Source organism: Terrapene carolina, unplaced genomic scaffold, assembly GCF_002925995.2.
Source record: "Terrapene carolina triunguis isolate 2854851 unplaced genomic scaffold, T_m_triunguis-2.0 Scaffold51, whole genome shotgun sequence".
NCBI classification, from domain to species: domain Eukaryota; kingdom Metazoa; phylum Chordata; order Testudines; family Emydidae; genus Terrapene; species Terrapene triunguis.
Window position 1 is genome coordinate 2449660 of NW_020664402.1, and position 25272 is coordinate 2474931.

General features: G+C 49.9%; 1 protein-coding gene across 1 annotated transcript in view; it reads left to right on the forward strand.

Moving 5' to 3' along the window:
- Positions 1-3851: 3851 nt before the first annotated feature.
- Positions 3852-25272, forward strand: part of LOC113407677 (U5 small nuclear ribonucleoprotein 200 kDa helicase) — a 39946-nt gene continuing 18525 nt past the window's right edge. Inside the window, exons 1-18 of the mRNA XM_026657035.1 lie at positions 3852-3988; positions 6581-6744; positions 8168-8339; positions 8884-9076; positions 10304-10359; positions 11556-11654; positions 14475-14627; positions 15323-15422; positions 15965-16101; positions 17031-17114; positions 17377-17550; positions 18843-18980; positions 21181-21336; positions 21708-21878; positions 22184-22377; positions 23391-23514; positions 24070-24219; positions 24603-24713. Coding sequence (XP_026512820.1) covers positions 3944-3988; positions 6581-6744; positions 8168-8339; positions 8884-9076; positions 10304-10359; positions 11556-11654; positions 14475-14627; positions 15323-15422; positions 15965-16101; positions 17031-17114; positions 17377-17550; positions 18843-18980; positions 21181-21336; positions 21708-21878; positions 22184-22377; positions 23391-23514; positions 24070-24219; positions 24603-24713 — 2421 coding nt within the window. The 5' untranslated portion in view covers positions 3852-3943. The remainder of the gene's footprint in view (positions 3989-6580; positions 6745-8167; positions 8340-8883; positions 9077-10303; positions 10360-11555; positions 11655-14474; positions 14628-15322; positions 15423-15964; positions 16102-17030; positions 17115-17376; positions 17551-18842; positions 18981-21180; positions 21337-21707; positions 21879-22183; positions 22378-23390; positions 23515-24069; positions 24220-24602; positions 24714-25272) is intronic.

Here is a 25272-nt window from a genome sequence, read left to right on the forward strand (position 1 = left end):
CATTGGGTTACAGGCTCATTAGCACCTGCAGATTTCTTCTGAAAACCTGACTGGAACAAGCAGATTTCTACAAGGAGGAGTGAGTGGGGGGAAATCAGACATTGGAATTTGTCTTTTAAACTGCTTTTGCAGTTGCCAGGTATGGTTCTGCTTCAGACCCACCCTCCCTACATCCAGGAAAACTGAAGGCCCTGTCAGAATGAGCTTCCAAGGCCAAGTGCCACGGATCTGTAGCAACAGGGAGGCAGAGTTGACTTCTGGGTTCTCTTCACAGGCAGACTAGCTGCACTGGGAGACTGGGACATAAAATGTACATGCCTCAAACGTGTTATGGAATGGTCCAATTTCCCTAGGCAGATGTGTCCTTAGAAGAGGTTGAGCCGGACCTTGCTGCAATTGAATGAGAATTTCACAGTGGAGAGAGGTAAATAGCGTGTCCCCCAATGGTCTGCACTGGGAGCAGTGCTGTTAAACACATTCATAAATAATCTGGAAAAATGGGTAAACAGTGAGATGGCAAAGTTTGCAGATGATACAAAATTACTCAAGATAGTTAAGTCCAAAGCAGACTGCGAAGAGTTACAAAGGGATCTCACAAAACTAGGTGACCGGGTAAGAAAATGGCAGATGAAATTCAATGTTGATAAATGCAAATTAACGCACATTGGAAAACATAATCCCAACTATACATATAAAATGATGAGGTCTAAATTAGCTGTTGCCACTCAAGAAAGATCTTGGAGTCATTGTGGCTAGTTCTCTGAAAACATCCACTCAATGTGCAGCGGCAGTCAAAAAAGTGAACAGAATGTTAGGAACCGTTAGGAAAGGGATAGATAATAGAACAGAAAATATAATGCCACTATACAAATCCATGGTAGGCTCACACCTTGAATACTGTGTGCAGTTCTGGTTGCCCCATCTCAAAAAAGATATATTAGAGTTGGAAAAAGGACAGAGAAGGGCAACAAAAATTATTTGGGGTATGGAACAGCTTCCATATGAGGAAAGATTAAAAAGACTAGTACTGTTCATCTTAGAAAAGAGATGACTAAGAGGGTTATGATAGAGGTTTATAAAATCATATAATTCACTGGTGCAGAGAAAGTGAATAAGGAAGTGTTATTTATCCCTTCGCATAACACACGAACCCGGGGTCACCCAATGAAATTAATAGGCAGCAGGTTTAAAACAAACATATGGAAGTACTTCTTCACACAAGGCAGAAGTCAACCTGTGGAAGGGGATGTTGCAAAGGCCAAAAGTATAACTGAGTTCAAAAAAGAATTAGATAAGTTCATGGAGGACAGGTCCATCAATGGCTATTAGCCAGGATGGCCAGGGACACAACCCCATGTTCTGGGTGTCCTTAAATCTCTGCCAGAAGCTGGGACTAGATGGATCACTTGATAAATTGCCCTGTTCTGTTCATTCCCTCTGCAGCATCTTGCACTGGCCACTGTCGGAAGACAGGACACTGGGCTAGGTGGATCATTGGTCTGACTCAGCATGGCCATTCTTATGTTCCAACTTTCCTCACATTTCTCTCATTCCCAGTGCACCCAAATCCTGCCCTGCCTTGGTAAGTAAGAGGGGAATTCGTTGTCTGCTCATTCAGTCTTGCTGTCAAACTGCTCAGACGATGGATCTTCACCAGTCAGGGTGAGTATTCCCAAATCACAGGTTGAATTCATCCTGGTGTAATGCTACTTCAGTCAAAACAGTCATACCAGGGATCAAGATGCCCCACTATGTTGTCAGACTCTGTTCACTGTCACCAGGAGGTAACTGAGGTCAACAAAGAATCAGATCAGATCAAATGGAATCTGGAAATGGATGGCTCCTGAACATGTGACCTACACATATCCCACCCAGGCAAATGTACCTAGTTACCCGAATCATTGGAAGACCCAATGACAGAGAAAAGATTATTTCCTACTTATTTTAGGCTGAGTGCCTCTGACAATCTGGGTAGTGCTATGACTTGTCTGTGTAGCTTCATGCAACATGAACAGTCCACTGTATTGGTGATGGTAGCAACTGTCTTACATATGTATGCTCTGTAGAAAAACAACTTAACGAAGAGTTTGTTGCTAACCTATAGCTGGTGTGTTCTTGTGTTTATCTAAGAGTCTGTTGAAGATCCAAAGTGCATGTGGAAATGAGGTGGCATTACTGTTAGCTTTGCTACATAAATAGTCGGACATCAGCCTGACACTAGACTCTGAAATCAAGACAAGACACTTGAGTTGACCTGACTCCATCCCGGAGAATTTCCAAGTGGGATGAGGCTGTGGGCTCCCACCCATGTAAAGGGGACTCTTACATTATGCCTGGGGCACCAGAAGTCCCCTAGGCTGACTCTGCCTTTCCTTCCGTGTCACAGCTCATTCCATTTCTCTAGGAAGGTTTAACCCCCCACAACAGTTTCCAGAGCAGAGATCTCTGAATCTCTCTGTGTGGGGCAGGGAGACCCAGAAAACTGACTTCTGATTTGCAATAAAGGCCACTGTGTCCAGTAATCAGGCCTGGGCTTAAGCACAGACAATGCTGGTGAGGCTCCTCCATGTAGCCAGCTGCAGGCTGGCTGTATCTCCCCATCTAGCTGCGGGATGCAGAAAGGCAACTCACAGCCCAATCAACCCTTCTAGCTCCTGGGTGCCTTCTTCTTGTGCAGGTCATCCATGCCAGGATTCAACAGTGGTTTAACTCCCCAGTGCAGAGCCCATGTGGCCCAGGCTATTTATTCTTTGCTGGTAATGGCCATCATCAGTGCCTGGAGGGAAAGACAAAATTAGATGAGGACCATTGCCTTGGGCAGGAATAAACAGAGGTAAACAAAAAGTGTACTCAGGCCTCATCAAGCAGCATCAGGATAAAGATAGGGAGCAAACCTGGGATATCAGTGGCCCAGCTGTTGCCTGGAGCTGTGATTGTGAGGGGCCGAGAGGGGAGGTGAAAGGACTTGGGCTGTGTGCCACCATCAGTCCTGTGCCAGCTAATCCTGAGCACTATTGCAAGTTATCCCTGCTTCAGTCTGAACTGCTACCCGCACTGTCCCTGGCATTAGCCCACGACAAGGCTTCTCGTTTCGCTGTTGTGCTTCATTCACCAACTTCCTCTTATTTGGAAAGAAAAAAATCCACAAAGAAGCAGAAGAGGTGGGGTTCACTCCACTCCTACTCCAGTTCCTGCCAAAGCGCCAGACCCTACAGCCAGAGCTCCTAGCTCTGCACTACTGAGGGCGACTCACAATCCTGGACAATGCTCCAAGCCTGAAGTGACCACAACAGAGAAAGCGCCCCACCCTTTGGGAGAGAGATTGGAGCAAAACATAACTCTGATGCATCATACAATAGTGTGGGTCAGGCTCATGCCAGCTTGGAGCCCCGCTCCCCGGGCCCGCAGGATGGGAGAGAGCCCCGCCCCCCGGGCTATATTGGCTGGGAGCTCCACCCACCTGGGCTATACTGGTTGGGAGCCCCGCCCCGCCCCCGGGCTATACCGGCTGGCTGGGAGCCCCGCCCCCTGGGCTATACCGGCTGGGAGGGAGCCCCGCGCCCCTAGGTCACGGAGCTAGGACCCAGCCAGCTGGGAAAGGCCGGGGCAGATTATTGACACATCCCCGCCCCCAGGCGCAGGCCGGCCCGTCGCTAGGCAACTCCGCTGCGCGCTCACGCGTCCAGGGGGAGGGGCTGACGTCTGGGCGCGAGGGGACCGAACGCGGCAGGGTCCGTGGCTCTACGGGGAGAAGCAGCGGTAGGACGACATCCGGCGGCTGGCTCGCGGCAGGGCACTTCCGGTGTGCCCCGGAAGGACTTGCCGGCCGGCCGGACGTGCGTGTTGCGCTCCATTTCAGTTTTGGCCTGATCCGCTGCACGGGGCCGGGGGAAGCGGCTCGAATCTAGCACCGGGGTCCGGGCCGGGCGGGTGAGGCGGCGCCATGGCGGATGTGACTGCGCGGAGCCTGCAGTACGAGTACAAGGCGGTGAGTGGGAGCGGCGGCCGGGTGCGGGGTCGGGAGCGGAGCGGGAAGGGGAGCAGGAGGACGGGGGGCCCCGGGTGCGGCAAGGGGAGCAGGAGCCGGGGCGGTGGGAAGTGGCCCTCTTCTGGCCCAGTGTGTGAGTGAGCAGTTCTGCTCCCACCACCACACACCCCTGCACCCCGCCCCCCCTTTTCCTTGCAGGAAGGAAACACTCACTCGAACCTGGGTAAGTTTTATACAGGCCGTAGCATTGCTGTAAAATTGCTATCAATGTCTTAACGTGCACATCGGGAGATAGATCATAAAACATGATCCTGGAAACCCTGGGTTGCGTCGTAACTCTGATAGCACGTAGGGTGCTCATGCTTGGCATGCGTTAGGCTCTGCTATATACATGCAGTGTGGGGAAGCATGGTGGCTGTGGGAATTATTACTTCAAATTGCCCGACGGTTGTGTGTTCACAGTGTCAGCCATGAGGTGCTAGAATTGCATTTCATTATCTAAGTTTATAAAACGAACTTACCCGTGACCCTGCTTCCCTCTCCAGCTACTGCCCCTTATCCCTTTCATCCCTAAGCTCATTGAAATTCTGTCTCTAATTGACTGGTTTCAGAGTGGTAGCCGTGTTCGTCAGTATCAGCAAAAACAAGGAGAAGTCCTTGTGGCACCTTAGAGAGTAACACATTTATTTGGGCATAAGCTTTCATGGGCTAAAACCCACTTCATCAGATGCATGGAGTGGAAAATACAGTAGGTAGAATATACATACACAGTACATGAAAGAGATTGAGGGAGACTGAAGTGTTCTCTGAAAAAGTAAATGGACACAAATCAGACATCAAGAATTATAACATTCAAAAACCAGTCGGAGAACACTTCAGTCTCCCTGGATACTCAATAACAGACTTAAAAGTGGCAATTCTTCAACAAAAAAACTTCAAAAACAGACTCCAACGAGAAACTGCAGAACTGGAATTAATTTGCAAACTGGACACCGTCAGATTAGGCCTGAATAAAGACTGGGAGTGGATGGGTCACTACAAAAACTAAAAAATAATTTCCTCATGCTAATTTCCCCCTACTGTTACTCACACCTTCTTGTCAACTGTTTGAAATGGGCCACCCTGATTACCACTACAAAAATGATTTTTCCTCCTGTTGATAATATCCCACTTCCACTTTAATTGAATTATTTCGTTAGAACTGACCCCGCACTTCGTAAGGCAACTCCCATCTTTTCATGTACTGTGTGTATATATTCTGCCTACTGTGTTTCCCACTCCATGCATCTTATGAAGTGGGTTTTAGCCCGTGAAAGCTTATGCCGAAATAAATTTGTTAGTCTCTAAGGTGCCACGAGTACTCCTCGTTGTTTTTGTCTCTAATTGCTGTGTGTTATTCCTTTCCTTCAGTTGCATCCTAGATCCTGCATAATATCCCTAAAATGCAGCCTTTCTTATTTTTGTATTCACACAGATAAAACTCTTGTCCAAGCTCTCATCTTACATCTTGATTATTGCAACATCCTTCTTTCTGGCCTGGACCACTGCAGTCTTGCCCCACTCATATCCGTTCAGAATGCTGCTGCAAAGATAATTTCCCTAGCCCTGACCATGTCACCCCTTTCTTTGTATCCCTCACTGGTCCCCCTATATCATAGGCACTGACTCTGTGGGTGCTCCAGAGCTGGGGGAGCACCCACAGGGAAAAAATGGTGGGTGCTAAGCACCCACCAGCAGCCCCCCATCAGAACCTCCTGCCTGCTGGCAGGCCCTGATGATCAGCACCTCCCGCCCAATGCTATAAGCTGTTTCGCAGCATGCGGGAGGCTCTGGGGGGGAGGAGCGAGGACACTGTGTGCTTGGGGAAGGGGGTGGGGCCTTTGGGAAGGGGTGTAGTGTGTCCCCCTCCTCTCCTCCCCTCCCCCCCCGCACATTGGAAAGTCGGCACCTGTGCCCTTTATTGTATCAAACATAAGCTACTTGTCTTCACTTACTTTCAAGACTCTTCACGGTCAGTTCCCACCCTACCTATCATCTCTCATTGGCTCTTGAGCTGTTGACTCCTGCCTCCGATTGGCTGCTGCTACCATCCACTTGTTAAATTTTCAGACAAGCATCTTCATGCTTTCCCTGTACTGCCCCTCCCCCTTGTGACACCCCCTGTAAATATTTGCAAAGGCATCTCATTATCTTCCTTCAGATCCCTTCTCAAAACTGCCCTTTGCAGTAACGCCTGCAAAAAGCCAGACAGCTGCTAGAGTGCTGAGGCCACTGATGATCGCCACTCATTGTTTCCTTATGTTCTGCTGTCTGTATCCATTTGTTGTCTCTGGTTTTATACTTGGATTGTAAGTTTTTGGGAGCAGAGCTTGTCTTTTTTGTTCTGTTTGTACAGCACCTAGCACCATGGGGGTCTGGGCTCATGACTAGAGCTCCTAGATGCTACAATAATGATGATAATGTGTGGGAGTTTGTTTGGGATGGGCCACTGGCAATAATGAAACGTACTACTGGCCTGGCTGGGGTTGTAGAGATTGTTGCATTGGTTTCTTCACACCTCTTACCTGTTCTCTTGTGCTGTAATCCCTCCAGAACTCTAACCTTGTACTTCAAGCTGATCGCTCCTTGATCGACAGGACCCGCCGAGATGAGCCTACGGGGGAGGTGCTCTCCTTGGTTGGGAAGCTGGAGGGCACTCGGATGGGTGACAAGGCTCAAAGAACCAAACCTCAGATGCAGGAAGAGAGACGAGCGAAGTGAGTGGGTTACGCATGAATTGGTCTTTCAGAGCTTGGGCACAGAGCATTGAATGAGAGCATCCTGACTGCAGCATGGTATTCAGGAGTCTCATGCTGAAAAGCTTGTGTGGGATCTAGCCCTGGAATTTAAAATATTTCCACACTGCCTTGGTTTCAACGATAATCATTAATTTAATCATGGAGGTTATGGATTCTGTGACTTTAATGAACCTCCGTGACTTCTTTGGCTTCAGCTCCTGCGGCAGGGTCTGGAGCTATCAGTCCCATCCCTCCCAGTTATTTTCAGTAAAAGCCATGGACAGGTCATGGGCTTCCATGAATTTTTGTTTATTGCCCGTGACCTGTCCGTGGCTTTTACTGAAAATAACCATGACAAAATCTTAACCTTAATTATCATGCAGTTATCTAGGAAAACCCTTAAAGCGTGTGCTCTTAAAGTGATGCCTGTTCACAGCCCTCCTCAACATTGCTTCTTATGTAAGTTCAGCTGTGTACTCTTGATTTGTTTTACTTGTAACTTATTCTGTAACCCTTAGCTATGCACATGATGACAGTGCAGATGGTGTAACCCTATAGAGAACGATTCTTTTACGCCACACAGATGCGGGAAGGAGCAGTGAAGGTTGCTTTGAGGAACCTCAACTTGAAATTCCATGACTTCAAGATCTTAACTGCATCAGACTTAATGCTGAGTTAATGTTCTCGCATCCGAGTACTGCAGTGGAGAAGGAGAGTTTCATGTGAACTGGCCAGGCAGCGATAATTTTTACTGAACTTGAAACAAATGAAAGTAACTTCTTGTGCCATGGATAGAAAATACATTTGAAGGGATACTGTCAGGCTTTTTTAAGAAATCACATTTTAAAAAAGTCCTTGAGCTACTGATAGCTTGAATTATTAGAAAAAACTCTTTGCCACCATGTATGCTAAGTGCTTACTTTCTAATTTTACTCTGCTTAGACCATGGCAATCGATAGGGAAACTGACCATTCGGTGTCTTTTGCACTAGCCTAGTGTTTCAGGATTGAAGTTACAAATACTGAAGCTGATGCTTAAATCCAAATGAAAAATGTTTTTTAATTTTAATAAAAATGCAAGCAAACCTAGTAAACACGTTTCGTTTTAGTTTTAAAACGTCCAACACCACCTTAACCATTGCACCTAAACTGTGATGTCTTATATGAAGGGTAAATGACCCCTGATTAGAATGATGGTCCTTCATTGGGTAGGTGAGGGGTGAGAGATTGGTGACTTTTACTGCATGTTGACCGGTTTAAAGTCAAATGTGGGGACAGAAAAAGTTTCATCAGAGGGTTGCTTGTCCATTGTCTTTTCCCAGCCAGAAGGACTGGCACAATTTGGAGAAGCAACTTCATCTGCTGATTGGCTTGTGTGATGTTTTCCTTGCCCTGCTTTCTAGGAGGAGGAAGCGTGATGAGGACAGGCATGATATCAACAAAATGAAGGGTTATACGCTGCTCTCTGAGGGCATTGACGAGATGGTGGGAATCATCTACAAACCCAAAACCAAGGAGACCCGGGAGACTTATGAGGTGCTGCTAAGTTTCATTCAGGCAGCCCTTGGGGACCAGGTAAGGATGTGCATGGACCTGTGAGGGTATCTTTGTAGACACATCAGCCGAGTGGAGTTGTCAGAACCCCTAGTGTGTGTGTGTGTGTGTGTGAGGCAAATAGCTGGCCGAGCTGTAGCTCAGACAAGTCAATAAGCTGGTCTTTGGATCCTTGCCAGCTAATGCTTCTGTTGCAAGCTAGTGAGATGTATAACAGCTTGTGGGTGCTAAAGCTCTTCACCTGAGATACTGTCTCCATAGGACCCTTGAGCTGCCTGGAGTGACTGCCCTTACTGTAAGATGGGATCTGACTTCTGAGCAGGGTCGTGGCCGTTGCTGTTTCTCATGTGCTGGCACAGTGCTGCAGTGTTTTAGAGGGGAATGCTTCCAGATCGGTTGTTTTTCCATGGAGATAATTGTAGACAGAGAGCTGGAAGCATTTAGTCCATACATGTGAGCCTGTCTTCTAGTTCCACAGCTGAGCAGTGGCAGTGCTTATCCTAGTCAGGTACATGGAGCATCCCCCAAATTAGGTGTGTTGCAGCTGTTCTCATTTCTTCTGCAGCCACGTGACATTCTCTGTGGAGCAGCGGACGAGGTCTTGGCTGTATTGAAGAACGAGAAGCTGCGAGACAAAGAGAGGCGGAAGGAAATTGATTTGCTGTTAGGACAGACGGATGACACCCGCTACCATGTGCTGGTGAACTTGGGCAAGAAGATCTCAGACTATGGTGGTGACAAGGAGATCCAGAACATGGGTAGGGATCACCCTCGAGCTTGCGCCTGGACTGCTCCCGTGTGTTATCTCACAGAGCACAGTATACGGGTTGTCAGCATGTCGTATTTCAATTGCTGGGGCACAGACGGGGCACAGTGCCTGTATGCAGGGAGGCTAGAAAGTGTTTTAAACTGAGATGGGGCTTAAAAATGTTTCTTTGGGTTTTGGTGGTAAATAGTTATTGCACTTGGAGACTAAAGGCTACACGCTAGCCCAGGGGTGGGCAAACTTTTTGGGCCAAGGGCCACATCTGGGTGGGGAAATTGTATGCAGGGCCGGGCCAGGGAGTGCGGGGTGTGGGAGGGGGTGCGGTGTGCAAGAAGGGGCTCAGGGCAAGGGATTGGGACAGAGGAAAGGTGCGGGGTGTGGGAGGGGGCTCAGGCCAGGGGTTGGCGTGCAGGAGGGATGTGGCAGGCGGTGGGGTGCGGTGGGGTGCAGGGTGCAGCAGGGGGCTCAGGGCAGGGGGTTGGGGTGCGAGGTGCAGGCAGGGGGCTTAGGGCAGGGAGTTGGGGGGCGGGGTGCAGGAGGGGTTCGGGCTCCGGCGCCACTTACCTAAAGCGGCTCCGGGGCGGCAGCGGCACGCACTGGGGCCAAGGCAGGCTCCCTGCCTGCCCTGTCCCCGGCCCCGCACTGCTCCAGGAAGCGCTGTGGCCCCTGGGGGAGGGGAGGCGGAGGGCTCTGCATGCGCTGCCCTTGCCGCACCTCCAGGTACCTCCCCTGAAGCTCCCATTGGCCACAGTTCGCCATTCCCGGCCAATGGGAGCTGCGGGGGCAGTGCCTGGAGGCATGGACAACGCACAAAGCCCTCTACCCCCTCCCCCCCGGCTCGGGGGCCCCTTCTGAGAGTGGCGCAGGGCCCGCAGCGCCATGGGGGGCAATCCTGCTGGCCGGATCCAAAGCCCTGAGGGGCCCAATCCGGCCCACGGGCCGTAGTTTGCCCACCCCTGCGCTAGCCTAAGCCATGCATAGAACTCCCAGAGACATCCGTGGATAATGTTTAGTTTTTCGATTCAAATCCTGATTCGTCACAAGTAAAACGAGTGATATTTTCTCCACTTAGCCTCTAGTGGGAACGTATCTGTGTTCTGGCCTTTCCCTGGGTGTGCTCTCCATGCTTTAGTGGGTGCTCTTGCGTTCTAGTGGTGCAAAAGGAGGATAACTGGGTTGAGCTTGGGCTGCACCCTTCTAACTCCGTCCCCCTTTGCAGATGATAACATTGATGAGACGTACGGAGTGAATGTGCAGTTTGAGTCTGATGAAGAGGTAAGTGATCAGACGCTTCTAAGGTGGTGGCTGAGCTGTCCCTCTTCTTTGTGCTGCTGGTTGTGGACAGGGCTTGAGAACGCGGGGAGCTGGAGTTTGGCTCAATCTCAGCCATGTTGGCCAGCGAGGCCGAGCCAGGCCAGAAGCTTAGACCCTACTTCCTGGCACTGGAAGGCTTGGTAAATTGCTGTACTAAGCTGTACCACCTTTCACAGAAATGTGTATGAATTCTATGGCTTGGCCCACAGGCCAGCTGCTTGGTTTTGATCAGCTGTCAGACTTCCTGGCCTCCTCAGCAGTCCCTTTCAGATTGAAACTTGCTCTCTCTCTCTCTGACTTCCTGTTTCCTGCAATGCCTTTTCTAAATGTGAGCCACTTGGGACTATTTAATATAATTGCTCTTCTGCCTCACTCACCTGAGTGAGGGTCTGAAAAGAATTGCCTTTGCTGGTTCCTTAAGGCAGAACAATACAGGAACCTCTGAGTCATTGGTAGCACTTATTTTTGAAGGTCTTGAGGTGGGAAAGGATTGAAAGGACTTGTACGCACCAATGAGTTCTGAGTGCACGTTAACATCACAAGACAGATGAGGGTTGCCTGCAGCGAGCTCAGTTGAAACGTGCTCCATCTAAAACAGAACTAACCCGAGGGACTAGCTGCCCCAGGGGAGTACTGAGAAGAATAACAGTGAGCCTGAACAAGGGACCTGACACGTGGCTAGGATGGCACTGTAAGGAACTGTCCCTGTTTCTGCTCTAGGCCATAGACAATTGCTGCATGAAAGATCTCTCACTCCCATAATTTAGGGGTGCCCAATTAGCTTGGTGCATTATTTTTTCTACTGACTTTGGCTGCATCTGGTATTGGCCACAACTGAAAGCAAGATGCCAGACTACAATAATAATGCTCACTTCTACTGAGCTTGCAGTATGAGGAGCGCCATCCCTGATACGATCATATCTTGTAAATGGGGAGACTGAGGCATGGGATGACGGGACTTGCCCAAAGTCCTGTGATCTTCTGCCTTAACCACAGTATGATGTTTCTGCTGCTGGAGGAAGGACTAGCTCGGCCAGCTCTCGGTAGGAATGGCATTTCTAGCACTCCTGTCCAAGGTGTGGGGGGGGAACCTGGAGAGCTTCTCCATGAGGTTTCCTTGGGAGAGAGCCGTTCACAGGAGCTGTGTGTTCCAACAGGAAGGCGATGAGGACGTGTATGGTGAAGTACGCGATGAGGCGTCTGATGATGACATGGAGGGGGACGAGGCTGTTGTCCGCTGCACCCTCTCAGCCAATGTGAGTTTCCAAGTGGGAAGCGCAAGGCTACTTTCCTATCGCTGGAGGGTTGGCTTGAAGTTGGTGGCTGTATTAAAGCTATGGGGACTTCATTCCTAACTGTGATAGCAGACACTAGTGTGTCAGATCTAGCTGAGGGCCCCCTGCTGGACTGTTGTACGGGAAGCCAACCGCTGAATACTTGGGTGTCTTAAGCCCCCAGAGTCAGAACAGAGTCCAGGCACTGCTGCTGTCTTAGAACCTCTGAGCACGCTCTTAGGGAGCAGAACTTCTATGTGGTATACCCCTGCTGAGAGCTGTGACCCCGTGCCCCGCCCCAGAACCAGTGCTGACCCTCACGCTTACCCTGTAGGTTAAACACCCCCTATCCCAGAACACCAGCTGGGTGGTGGTTTGGGGCCATAGTTTCCTTCATGGAGCACATGGTAGATGTAATTCATGAAACACAGGCATTTTGCACAGGATTCTAAAATACAATTGTTCTTTCTTTAATAGAGTGAGAAATACACAGATATATACAAAAATCTGCCATGCATTTCCCTACCTCAATTTCCTCACCATTCCAGAGTATTCTTTGTGTCCAGGGTCCCTCTGCAGAAGTGTGTGGCTTGTGTTCTGAACCAGAAGCCTTCTGCCCACAGCTTGCCTTCTGTGAACTTGGCTGGCCTGCAGTTAATCAGGACCCCTATGTGATGTCACGCTGTTTGGAGGGGCACACGAGCGTGGGTGCCAACCTCAGGGCAGAGTCAGGAACCAGGGCACAAACCCCAAGCTTATGTTCTCTAAATACATTTCACCAACCAAGTAACAAGTGTGAACTCCTCATACCCTCTAACAGCCTTACCGTAGAGTCAGACAGTCCCTTTGGGCACTCTGGTCTATCTTGCCACCCAGCCAAGCCTGCCTCTGTGATCGATGGTACGTTATACCAAAAATCACAACCACTTACCCCAGGTCAGTTGTACCCCAGATCTCTCACCAAAGACGATGCTTGTAGCCAATCCCATATCAAACTAACTAAAGAGTTATTAACTAGGAAGAGGAAATGAGAGTTTACAAGGTTAAAGCAGGTAATATACACGACAAATGAGTGACAGTGTGACCGGATTCCCGGCGGAGCCGGCTGAGGTCACTCAATAAGGGTGAACTGCAAAGAATGGGGCAGACAACCCCAAAGCTGGTGGATATTTCAATACTTAGATTTACCAAGCTAGCACTAAACAGCTTCTGTTATACCTCACTGGTTACTCGGAAGTCCAAAACACAGTTCCCTTAAAGTAACTCAGCCTCAGGCCTCCATCTAACTACCCAAGTCAGATATGATGAAGATTAATGAAAATCTTATTTCATCATATAAAAAGGTTCTACCAATCCCAAGGGATTGGACACATTACCTCCCAGGTTAATGAGTATTCCAGATCTTACCCAAATACATGCTTACAGCCAATTCTTATTAACTAAACTAAAATTCATTAAAAAAGAAGAGCGAGAGTATGGTTAAAAGATCAATATACATACAAACATGAGTTCAATGCTTGAGGTTCAGATTTATAGCAGAGATGGTGAGCTTTGTAGTTGCAAAGAGTTCTTTTGGAATTTAGTCCATAGGTTATAGTCCAATGTCCAATATCATATCCAGGGTGTACCAGCTTAACCGGGATCTCATCTTGCAACTCAAACTTCCCCTGATGAAGCTTAAGCAGATTTGAGATGGCCGAATGAGGACCCCTGGATCTTTTATACAATTTCAAGCCTTTGACAGGTTGGAGTCCCTCGGAACAATAGGCCCTTATTTCTTAAGCATCCTCGTTAATTATTCACACAGAAGGCAATTGCCTGTTTTTCCACCATTTATAGAATCATGGAATATCAAGGTTGGAAGGGATCTCAGGAGGTCATCTAGTCCAACCCCCTGCTCAAAGCAGGACCAATCCCCATCTAAACCATCCCAGCCAGGGCTTTGTCAAGCCTGACCTTAATCTCTAAGGAAGGAGATTCCACCACCTCCCTAGGTAACCCATATAGGTGAAGCTAAGGGCTAGTCTACACTAGAGACGCTGCATCAGTGCAGCTGCACTGCTGTAGTGCTTCTGATGAAGACGCTCTTGTCGGCACAATAAAACCACCTCTGCGAGAGGCGGGGTAGCTATGTCCACACTGGCGCTTAGGTCGGTGTAACTTGTGTTGCTCGGTGGGGGAAGGGTTATTCACACCTCTGAGCGGCATAAGTTATATCAACGTAAGTGGTAGTGTGTACAAGCGCTAATGCATGCAGCACTGTGCAAGCTACGGTATAAGCACCAAACACGTTCTTACAGCTCCAATATCTGTGTTAACAGTACTAACACACAGGTGAGCCAGACTTGTTTCCAGGTATGCATTTGTGTCCAGTGAGGCCTGGGGCCTTGGCATGAGCTGGCGCTGGATTTTCCAGCATCATACCCCTCTCTTGCCCAAAACTTCCTGTGTGGCTCTCCCAGTCTCCCCCTGTGAGTCTCTTTAAACCCTGTTCTGTCCTCTTTGTCATGCTGCTGGTAGCTCCTTTTTCTCCATTTCTCTCCAACTTGCAAGACGGGTAGGAGAAAGTAGCTTCTCCCAGGTCCAGCAGACTTCCTTAGCATTGCTATCGTCCGGTCAAAGCACCGTCATTACGATTAAGTGCTCTGTTGTCCCTAGTCTGACTGCTGCTGCCAGGGCTTTGCTCACATACATGATGGCTGGGGGGGTGGGGCAATACCCAAGGGCTGTTTGTGCCTGTCCTGGGGACTCAGTTCTGTGTGGGCGAAGGACGGCTGTAAGGAGACACTGCCTGTCTTTCAGCTGGTGGCATCTGGTGAGCTGATGAGCTCCAAAAAGAGAGACTTGCATCCCCGAGACATCGATGCCTTTTGGCTTCAGCGGCAGCTGAGTCGCTTCTACGACGATGCCATCGTGTCCCAGAAGAAAGCAGATGAGGTGCTAGAGATCTTAAAGGTATGTGGCCAATTATCCTGCCTCCGTGGGTGGAGAAGGTTCCAGACTCAGGGCCTGCCTGGCTGGAAGACAGGAAGCTCCCTGGGCAAGTTCTTTACAGTTTGGACCGATTTTTCCATATTAAAATTGTTAATGCAACCAAACAACTTGCTACTGTGCCACTCTTCCCCTGAGGATACACCCACCGTGTCCCTCCTCCGTTGTGAGGACCAGGTTTAACGCATGGGCAGACCTTCTCTTGGGTGACAGTTACTGCTTCTTCTGGGAGGCCAACTCTGGGGTGGTGGTCCCCATGCTAACTATGACCCTGATCCTCACTCCCTTTGACTTCAGTTGGAATTAGGGTGCCCAGCACTTCTCAGGTTCCAGCCCTTCATCTATGGTATTTATGCGGCTCAAAAGCCTGTAAACTGCACCAGGATAGATGACCCAGGTGTCCTGCCCCTAGGGGCCTCTTAGGAGTGCAGGAAGAGGTTCTGGGACAGACTGCACTTAGACAGACTCTCGCCAGTGTTGCTTAGAGTCTTGATTGTTACATGGAGGATATGGGTTGTCAGTCTGGCGGGTAGCTGGTATTTACTATGCAGTTGGGTTCTATCTGTTGTGCAATGGGAGTTTGGGTCCCCTGCCCTCTCCCATGGCGAAGCCGGGCAGCAGATGCTTCACCAGCTTCTTTCTGTCCCTTCTTTTCCCAGACTGCCAGCGATGACAGGGAGTGTGAAAACCAGCTTGTCCTGCTCCTGGGCTTTAACACCTTTGACTTCATTAAGGTGCTGAGGCAGCACAGAATGATGAGTGAGTACTGGGCACCTCGTTAACCTGCAGTGCTGTTACCCTGGTTCTTTGCCTGTGTGCTGCTCCGGTCGTGCTGCTAGCCACACCTTGGGTTATGGCTGCACTATGGGGACTTACACCAGCATTGGGGAAGCAACGTACCCCGGAGGGTAGATGCAGCCTACGGCGATGGAAGGGGTTTTTCCATCAGTATAGGAACACCGGCTCCCTGAGCAATGGTAGCTGGGGTGACAGAAGTATTCTTCTGTCGACCTCGTTACATCGTTACATCTGTGTGGGGTTGTAGGTCCGCATAGCTACGCTTGGGGCATGGGTTTTTCACATCCTTGATTGACATATGTTGTCCTAAATTTTAAATGTAGTCCTGGTCTCAGTCAGCTTTCATAGCTGCAACTTTCTCACCTCTCCACACATCTGCCTTCTGTGCAGTCTATCCTCTGCGCCATGCTTTGTGAAACTTCAGGTGTTCTCCACCTTGCCCCTCTCCCTCTGACCCCGTGCATTGGGGTAGCTGCCTTCTCTCACCCTCTTTCTCCCTCCAGTCCTGTACTGTACGCTGCTGGCTAGTGCACAAAGTGAAGCCGAGAAGGAGAGGATCATGGGGAAGATGGAATCTGATCCCGAGCTGTCAAAATTTCTGTATCAGCTGCATGAGACGGAGAAGGAGGATCTGATTCGGGTAAGAAGAGCGGCGAGAACCCATAAGGTCCTTGTTGCATCTGATCTGTCACCATTGAAATAGCACTTTGCATGCATGTCACACACACGTTTCACTGCAATCACTGAATAAACTGGATTGAAAGGAGGGGAGGGTGCTACTGGGGTCACAGCATAGAGGTTTAGAATAATAGAATATCAGGGTTGGAAGGGACCTCAAGAGGTCATCTAGTCCAACCCCGTGCTCAAAGCAGGACCAATTCCCATCTAAATCATCCCAGCCAGGGCTTTGTCAAGCCTGACCTTAAAAACCTCTAAGGAAGGAGATTCCACCACCTCCCTAGGTAACCCATTCCAGTGCTTCACCACCCTCCTAGTGAAATAATGTTTCCTAATATCCAACCTAAACCTCCCCCACTGCAACTTGAGACCATTACTCCTTCTATCATCTTCCCCCTTTCAGGTAGTTGAAAGCAGCTATCAAATCCCCCCTCATTCTTGATCTGATGTTGGTTGTAGACTGACCATGCATCCTCTCTTCATATTAGCCAGATCCAGCTTTGGGTGCCGAGCATTGCACCTACTTGTGCTGTTACTAATCAGCAGCTCCTGCATCTCTGTTACGGGGGTCCTCTGAGATGCAACTCCCTTTGGAGCATGTCGGATACACTCATTAGTTGGAAGGGTTTATGGAGACTTTGCGCATGACATCCTCTGTGCTCTGAGGGAGCTGAGATATCCGGACCAGGGTCTGATCCTGAGTCATCTTCACCATAGTGCTAAGCATGGCTTGTTAGCCCCCTGAGGAGCTGCCTGACCAGTTAGCTGAAGCTGTGCTATCGCAGTGGGGCAGTAGCAGGCGCTAGTGTGCGGAGCAGGGCACAGCAGCTGCTGTTCCCCACCGAGAGGTGTCTGCACCATGTTAACTTGCCCTCTCCCTTTGCCCTCCAGGAGGAACGCTCTCGCAGGGAACGTGTACGCCAGTCCCGGATGGACACAGACCTGGAAACAATGGATCTGGATCAGGGTGGAGAGGTGTGTCCCTTAAGGCACCTGTTCTTAGGATGCTCGAGGGGCTGAATGAGTGCAAGGGGGCTGTTGTTAAATAGGGACCGGTGGGTGCAGAAGACACCCTGATCTAGCGGCCTGCAGGTGGGGTGTGAAAGGTTAAGCCCCTGATCTGCCTGAGAAGCTTTGGGAAGCCAGACTTGCAGGCTGGAGGGAGTAGTTGCAATGCTGCCCCTTTAAATCTGGGCCCCTCCCATTCTTCCTCTGACGCCCCATCTGGTTTTTCCAGGTGCTGGCCCCGCGCCAGGTGTTGGACCTGGAAGATCTGGTGTTTGCCCAGGGCAGCCATTTCATGGCCAACAAGCGTTGCCAGCTGCCCGATGGCTCGTTCCGCAGGCAGCGCAAAGGCTACGAGGAGGTGCATGTGCCTGCCTTGAAGCCAAAGCCCTTCGGCTCCGAAGAGGTAGGTGACTCTATTCCCTTTCAGTCAGCGGTGGGCAGGGTTGGATTACCTAGCGTCCCTTCTTCCCGACCCCCCACAGAAACCTACTGGCTTTGTGGCACTTCTCACTCGCAGCGTGCGACTCAGGTGTTGAGGGAGCATCTCCACGACGCGCCCTGGGGCCAGCAGGACTTGGGCCTCTTCCGACATGTGACCCTTAAGGAGCCTGTGCGTTAAGCTCTGTTTCCCTGAGATTTCATGTGACCAAAAATGGCTCCTGATCCATTGGTTCCTAATGCCTGGGATGTGCACCTGGCATTGGTGCCTCTGGTCCCATTGCACCTTAAAGATGGGCTGCTCTGCGGGGTCTGGGGGCACTGTTGCTGCACCTCTGGCAGTCATTTGTGCAAGCTGGTCTGCCGGACTGAGCGAATGAGCATGGGCCATAGTCAAGGTTGGGTTCCAGTTCTGGCTGTGCTATTAATTCACCATGTGACTTTGGACAAGTCACTTGGACTCTGTCAGTTTCCCAAGCTGTAAAATGGAGACAAACAAACCCTTGTCGTGAAGAGTCAGTGCTAGCTGTACAGTGTTACGGATTGTTATGGTACGTGCTGTAATCGCTGCTTTGCAGTTGGGCTGCCCCGTGAGCTCTGACGTGCAGTGGGAACTGCCTGGTACACGAGAGGGCGCAGTCTGGGGGAATCAGTAGTTTTGGCCCGAAGAGTTAGAATCCTCTATGCTAGTTGACTGCATTGCTGGTCGCTGCCCAGAGTGATGGGTGAGATTTGCAGATCAGCAGTTGGAGCCCCCAGGCCAAATGCTTTGGTCTAATGGGCCCCATCTGATCTCTTACTACCTGCTCTGCAGAAAGCATTATGTCCCAGCCACACAGAGGGTACGTCCAGACTACCCGCCGGATCGGCGGGTAGCGATCGATCTATGGTGGATCGATATATCGTGTCTCATCTAGATGCAATATATCGATCCCCGAACGCACTCCCGTCGACTCCGGAACTCCACCAGGGTGAGCGGCGGTAGCGGAGTCGACGGGGGAGCCGCGGCCATCGATCCCGCGCTGTGAGGAAAGGAGGTAAGTCGAAATAAGATACGTCGACTTCAGCTACGCTATTCCTGTAGCTGAAGTTGCGTATCTTACATCGACGCCCCCCCTAGTGTAGACCAGCCCTGAGAGAGACCAAGAAGCTCCCTGCCATTCCCCAAGGGGGGGTCTTTTCTAGACCACAGAGTGCTTTGCTTGCGGCACAATAAAGGGCCTGTTCTTTGATGTTAATGATGTTTCCCCTTTTCAGCAACTGGTTTCTGTGGACAAACTGCCCAAATACGCCCAGGCTGGGTTTGAGGGGTTCAAAACACTGAACCGGATTCAGAGCAAACTCTACCGTGCTGCGCTTGAGACTGATGAGAACCTGCTACTCTGTGCTCCCACGGTAAGGATCCGGCAAAGCTGTCTCCTGCCCCAGGAGGCCACTTCATAGATACTCAGTGCCTCCAGCCCCTCCTGTTTAGCACAGAATTTGGGTTGTAGCCCAACTCTCTTAGAACATAAGAACGGCCAAACTGGGTCAGACCAAAGGTCCATCTAGCCCAGTATCCTGTCTTCCAACAGTGGCCAGTGTCAGGTGCCCCAGAGGGAATGAACAGAACAGGGAATCATCAAGTGATCCATCCTCTGTCGCTCATTCCCAGCTTCTGGCAAACAGAGGCTAGGGACACCATCCCTGCCCATCCTGGCTAATAGCCATTGATGCATCATGAATTTATCTAGTTCTTTTTTAACCCTGTTATAGTCTTGGCCTTCACAACATCCTCTGGCAAAGAGTTCCACAGATTGACTGTGCCTTGTGTGAAGAAATACTTCCTTTGTTTGTTTTAAACCTGTTGTCTATTAATTTCATTTGGTGACCCCTAGTTCTTGTGTTATGAGAAGGAGTAAATAACCCTTCCTGATTTACTTTCTCCACACTGGTCATGATTTTATAGACAGCTGTCATATCCCCCCCTTAGTCGTCTCTTTTCCAAGCTGAAAAATTCCAATCTTATTAATCTCTCGTCATACGGAAGCTGTTCCATTCCCCTAATAATTTTTGTTGCCCTTTTCCGAACCTTTTCCAAGTCCAATATATCTTTTTTGAGATGGGATGACCACATCTGCACTCAATATTCCAGATGTGGGTGTACCATGGATTTATATAGAGGCAACATATTTTCTATCTTATTTATCTATCCCTTTCTTAATGATCTGCAACATTCTGTTCGCTTTTTTGACTGCCGCTGCAAATTGAGTGGATGTTTTCAGAGAACTATCCACAGTGACTCTAAGATCTTTCTTGAGTGGTAACAGCTAATTTAGACCCCCATCATTTGATATGTATAGTTGGAATTATGTTTTCCAAAGTGCATTACTTTGCATTTATCAACATTGAATTTCATCTGCCATTTTGTTGCCCAGTCACCCAGTTTTGAGAGATCCATTTTGTAGATCTTCACAGTCTGCTTTGGACTTGACTGTCTTGAGTAGTTTTATGTCATCTTAGGGGGGGCTGGCTCATACTTCGAGGGGAATCTGTCTTTGGCTGCTGTGAGGAGACTGTGGATATGATGGGGCTGATTCAATGTATGTACCAGGGTGCAATCCAGACCAGTGGAGGGCTGTGTTAACCCCTCCCCTGCAACCTTGGGTGCCTTACAATGCCTTGCTGCTGTAGCTCCCTCTTGGGCTGCTCATAAACAGCCTTCCAGCATGCAAGCCACAGCCTGACTCTCACCAGCCATGGTTATACCGCAGGGTGACCCCAACACACCCCCAGTCCCAGATTTTCCACCAGAAATGTGTGTCCTGTTGCTGCCCAGCACCGAGGAATAATATGACAGTTTCTTTTGTCAAAGTTATTCAGATACTTTAAGTTAAACACACTGTGGATTAGCTAAAACAGTAAAACAAGTTTATTTAATACAAAGAGGTAAATTTTAAGTGAGTACAAGTAATGAGGCATAAAAGTCAGAAATGGTTACAAGAAAAATAGAGACAAGACATTTACTAATACCTGACTTGACTTAAACTAGATTAGATTCAAGCAAAGTTTCTCATCATGTGCTCCAGCAGATTACTGACCAAATCCCCCAGAGTCCAGCGCCTACTTCTCTTGTCTCTTCAGGCGCAGTGAATGTGATTGGGGGGGGGGGGGGGTCTGGGGCTGTTTTTGCCCCTCCTTTTTATCCTTTCAGTCCCTCTTGAAAAACATTTCCAGCTGAGAACCAGGATCCAAAGAGTCTATATGGAGAGATGTTCCCTGCTGGTTTTTTTCCACTGTTTGAACTTCCTTTGTCTTACCTTCCTGCTTGATGACTGTTTCCTGCTTAAATGCAAATTAAGCAGAGTACACGCTCCTTTGTTTAGGACAGACCTGTTTGCCAAAGTCTTTTTGGGCAAGGTTGTGGGGTTTGGAACGTGTGTTAATAACGCCATACAGGGGAATCACATATCATGTTGCCCCACACATTTTACCAGGCCAATACTGATCAGCAAATTATGAGTTTCTTAACTGATACCTTACAAGGCGTGCTTTATGCAAAGATTATTACAGTGGTGTGTAGGGTGTGACTACAGAGGTGTATTCTGTGCCGCAGGGTGCGGGGAAGACCAACGTCGCTCTGATGTGCATGCTACGCGAGATCGGGAAGCACATCAACATGGATGGAACCATCAACGTGGATGACTTCAAAATCATCTACATTGCGCCCATGCGGTCTCTGGTGCAGGAGATGGTGGGAAGCTTTGGGAAGGTAATGGAACAACTTTGCTCTGGTCCTGCTACACCTGCGGGGTAGGGGGAGTGGAACAAGGACTTGGAGCTTTGCTCCTGTGAGGTCTGTACTCAGAAGGGCCCCAGCTCAGCTCTAGCCTTAAAGGGTATCTAGACTTGAGAGGAGAGGGTGTTGTGCCTCTTATTCCCTGTTCCCTTGGGCCTGATGCCTCTATTCCAGGCTTTGTGATTCAGCACCAAAGAGGAAGAATCCGTGTCTTGCTTAATGCCACGGTGCAGAAAACCCTATTTGTCGTCTTGGGAGAGGTATGCAATTGTGCATACGATTTTCCCGGTTTCCTCACATGCACTGGGCTCTCATCCAGCCTAACCATACTTGGTCTTTCCTAGCGCCTGGCAACTTATGGCATCAACGTGGCCGAGCTGACTGGAGACCACCAGTTGTGTAAGGAAGAAATCAACGCTACCCAGATCATCGTCTGCACCCCCGAGAAGTGGGACATCATCACCCGCAAGGGCGGGGAGCGCACCTATACCCAGCTGGTGCGCCTCATTATCCTGGTGAGTAGCAGTAATGTCTCCCCAAGCCCACTGGGAGATGATGACCCTGACTGTGACTGCACTTCGAGAAGTGCCTCGTGGTACCTCAGCAGAAGGGGTTATGTCAGGGTCTTCGCGGTTTCTAAGGAGGCCATAATTGATGTGAGACTCCATCTGGGAGTGGTGGATAGGTAGGTGTTTAAACCTATGCAAGCCTGGCCATGCAGTTCCATCAGGGAGTACGAATGAACCAGACATGCAGCAAAGAAGTCAGTCGAGCCTTTCCCCTTTGAAGTCAACCTCTTCCCACCCCTTTTCTCCTCTAGGATGAGATCCATCTGCTGCATGACGACCGGGGCCCTGTCCTGGAGTCCTTGGTGGCTAGAGCCATCCGCAACATTGAGATGACCCAGGAGGATGTGAGGCTTGTTGGCCTGAGTGCCACTCTCCCGAACTACGAGGATGTAGCTACGTTCCTGAGAGTGGACCCCGTCAAAGGCTTATTCTACTTCGATAACAGGTGTGGGAAAGGTTGGGAAGGGCCTTTTACAATCTAGTTGGGGAAGCAGCCAAGGTCTTTGGTGTGATCTTTATGGGGAGGTGGTTTAGAATGTAATTGTCAATAAGCTGATGGTGCCAGGGTTTCATTGGGCATCCAGCCTGGTTTAACTAGCCACGGGACGAGCTTGTGGCTTTTAGGGAGATCCGTTAGAATGTGTAGGTCCAGGACCGCACCCCTGAAATGCACCCTAGGGGTATTTTCCTGAGGATGTGTAACTGTTAGTTATACTTAAGGTTAAGATTTTGTTACGGTTATTTTTAGGAAAGGGACAGGTCACAGGCAACAAACAAAAATTCACAGACGCTTGTGACCTGTCCCTGACTTTTACTGAAAATAACTGACAAAATGGGTGGTCCAGCACCCACCCCTGCTACGGCTCCAGGGTCTCTCAGGCGCCCGCAATGGCTTGTTTGGCGTTCCGGGGCCTGTGGTTGGGAGCTGCGGGGTCCCCCAGCCAGCTGACAGCTCCAGCCCCACCGCCCCAGGGCTGAAGTGGAAAATGTCATGGAGGTCTCTGGAAGTCACGGATTCTGTGACATAAACGTCGCCTTAGTTATACTCATACCTGGGTTCAGAACTTAAGCTGGGAGTGGAAGAAAAGGGATTCTCCACCCCAATCTGCTGCAAAAGCTTCTTGGGGGAAGCTTTGAATGGCTCTGAGGTGGCTTGCAAAGTTTCATCCATATCTAAGGATGTGCATCCAGGGAATGGACTCAAGTGACAGTCGAATACTGCTGCCATAGAACTAAAACAAGGAGGCATGCTTGGCCAGAACGTGACTCATTGATTCTTCGTGTGTTGGGCTAGAGCAGGAGAGCATTTAGCATGGAGTCTCTCTGGAGGGGCTGGATTGAAGCTTGCGAAGGGATCTGCACAGTGATTCTTGGATAGAAACCATCTGATCTGTGGTGGAAATCCATAACGTGGAGGTGCCATTCCAGCCAGTTCATGCTGCCTGCTTCCCATTGCAGCTTTCGCCCAGTGCCCCTGGAGCAGACCTATGTGGGAATCACAGAGAAGAAAGCAATCAAGCGCTTCCAGATCATGAATGAGATTGTCTACGAGAAGATTATGGAGCATGCCGGGAAGAACCAGGTAGGCCTGCCGTCCTGCTGGCATTTTAGTTGCTGGTGCATTTAAGCCTCTTGGTTATGGTGTCCTGGTGAGAGGCTTTTTCTATTTGTTTGTCCTGTGGACTCTGCTCCCAGCTCCAGAACTGCTGCAATCTCTGTCTGTGGATAGAAGTGTAGATCTGTGCTGGCTACTAGCAGCTGAGGCAGGGACATGTACCCCAGACTGCTGTTTCTCTGCCTGCTGACTGTCACCTGCTGACCATGTGGCTGTGCCTCACCCCAACCCCTCTGGTCAGAGCTGGCTGGAGCTCCCTCCTGAGCCAGGTCACTGAGCCTGCAGTCCCTCCCAGAGCCAAACGTCTCTCCTCTTCCAGCATTGTGGTGCTCCCATTACCAGGCCAGCAGCTCCAGCCCAGACCTGCTGCATCAGCACCATGCCCCGGTGTGTCTTCTAGGCCATCCTTTTGCACCGTCGTCACCTCGCTTTCCTGAGCACAGGGAATGGGCTGGGGCAGAACTCTGTGCCAGCTGCCATGGCCTCTCCCCTGATAACAGTGCTGTGTGGTACGTTCGACAGGTGCTGGTGTTCGTTCACTCCAGGAAGGAGACAGGGAAGACGGCCCGAGCCATCAGGGACATGTGTCTGGAGAAAGATACGCTGGGCCTCTTCCTTCGCGAGGGCTCAGCCTCTACAGAGGTCCTGAGGACAGAAGCTGAGCAGTGCAAGGTAACTGGCAGGCAGAGAGCTGGGGTATTTGCCTGTAGTCTGGATGGTGTGTTATGACAGACTTGGGGGGGGACAAAAATACTACGGCTCACATGTCATAAGCTTGCCACGTTTCCGCAGAATCCGAGCTTTCTCTCCCTCTTGTCTTTACTCACAGCATTAAACCAAAATCTTCTCAGTGGGAACAGTGGGACCTGCGTCCTTGTTCCCCGTGGGGGTGTTGGTTTCATGGCAGCATGAGAGGCCAGAGCTTGTTAATGAGTGGTGGAGCTCAGGCGCTCCCTGTCCTGGTTTGCCCTCCAGGATTTCCCCTGACCTGCAGTGTGTTCTGTGGATTCACTCTCTAAAGAGTCTGACTGTAATTAGTTGTCTCTTCGCTACAGAATCTAGAGCTGAAGGACCTGTTGCCATACGGCTTTGCTATTCACCATGCTGGGATGACCAGAGTAGATCGAACACTGGTGGAGGATCTGTTTGCTGACAAGCACATTCAGGTGAGTCCCTGTGCCAAGTGGAGCATGTGTATTCAGGTCAGGCTGGGATCATCCCTGGGAGATACTTGAGCAATGCTTTAAGGTGATTGCTGCTTCAGCATGTGTTGGGGTGCTCCATCTGGAGACTAGAAGTGCAAGGCTGTTGATTGTCATGTCTTAATGAAGCTAGTGCTCACTGTGACACTGGAGGCACACAAACTGGGTTCTCTCTGGTCCGAGGTCTAGGCTCCAACCCAGGTAGTGAATGGGTCCGTGAACAGGGCATGGCTAGGATAGGGGAAGGAAGCTTTTTCTCTAAGCAGAGATGGGTATCGATGCTCTTGGATATCCCTTTAGCTGACTCTCACCAGCAGCCTGTGGGCTTCCACCTTGGTTACTATCATGGAGGATCATCTAGGAGTAGTTCCTGACTTTAATGAACCTCTGTGACTACTTCTGCTTCAGCCACGGCGGCGGAGGCTGGAGCTGGCACATTTTTGTTTCTTGCCTGCAACCTGTCTGTGACTTTGATCTGAACCGTATTCATGCACTGTTACTCCGTTTCTGCCTGTGGCGCGAT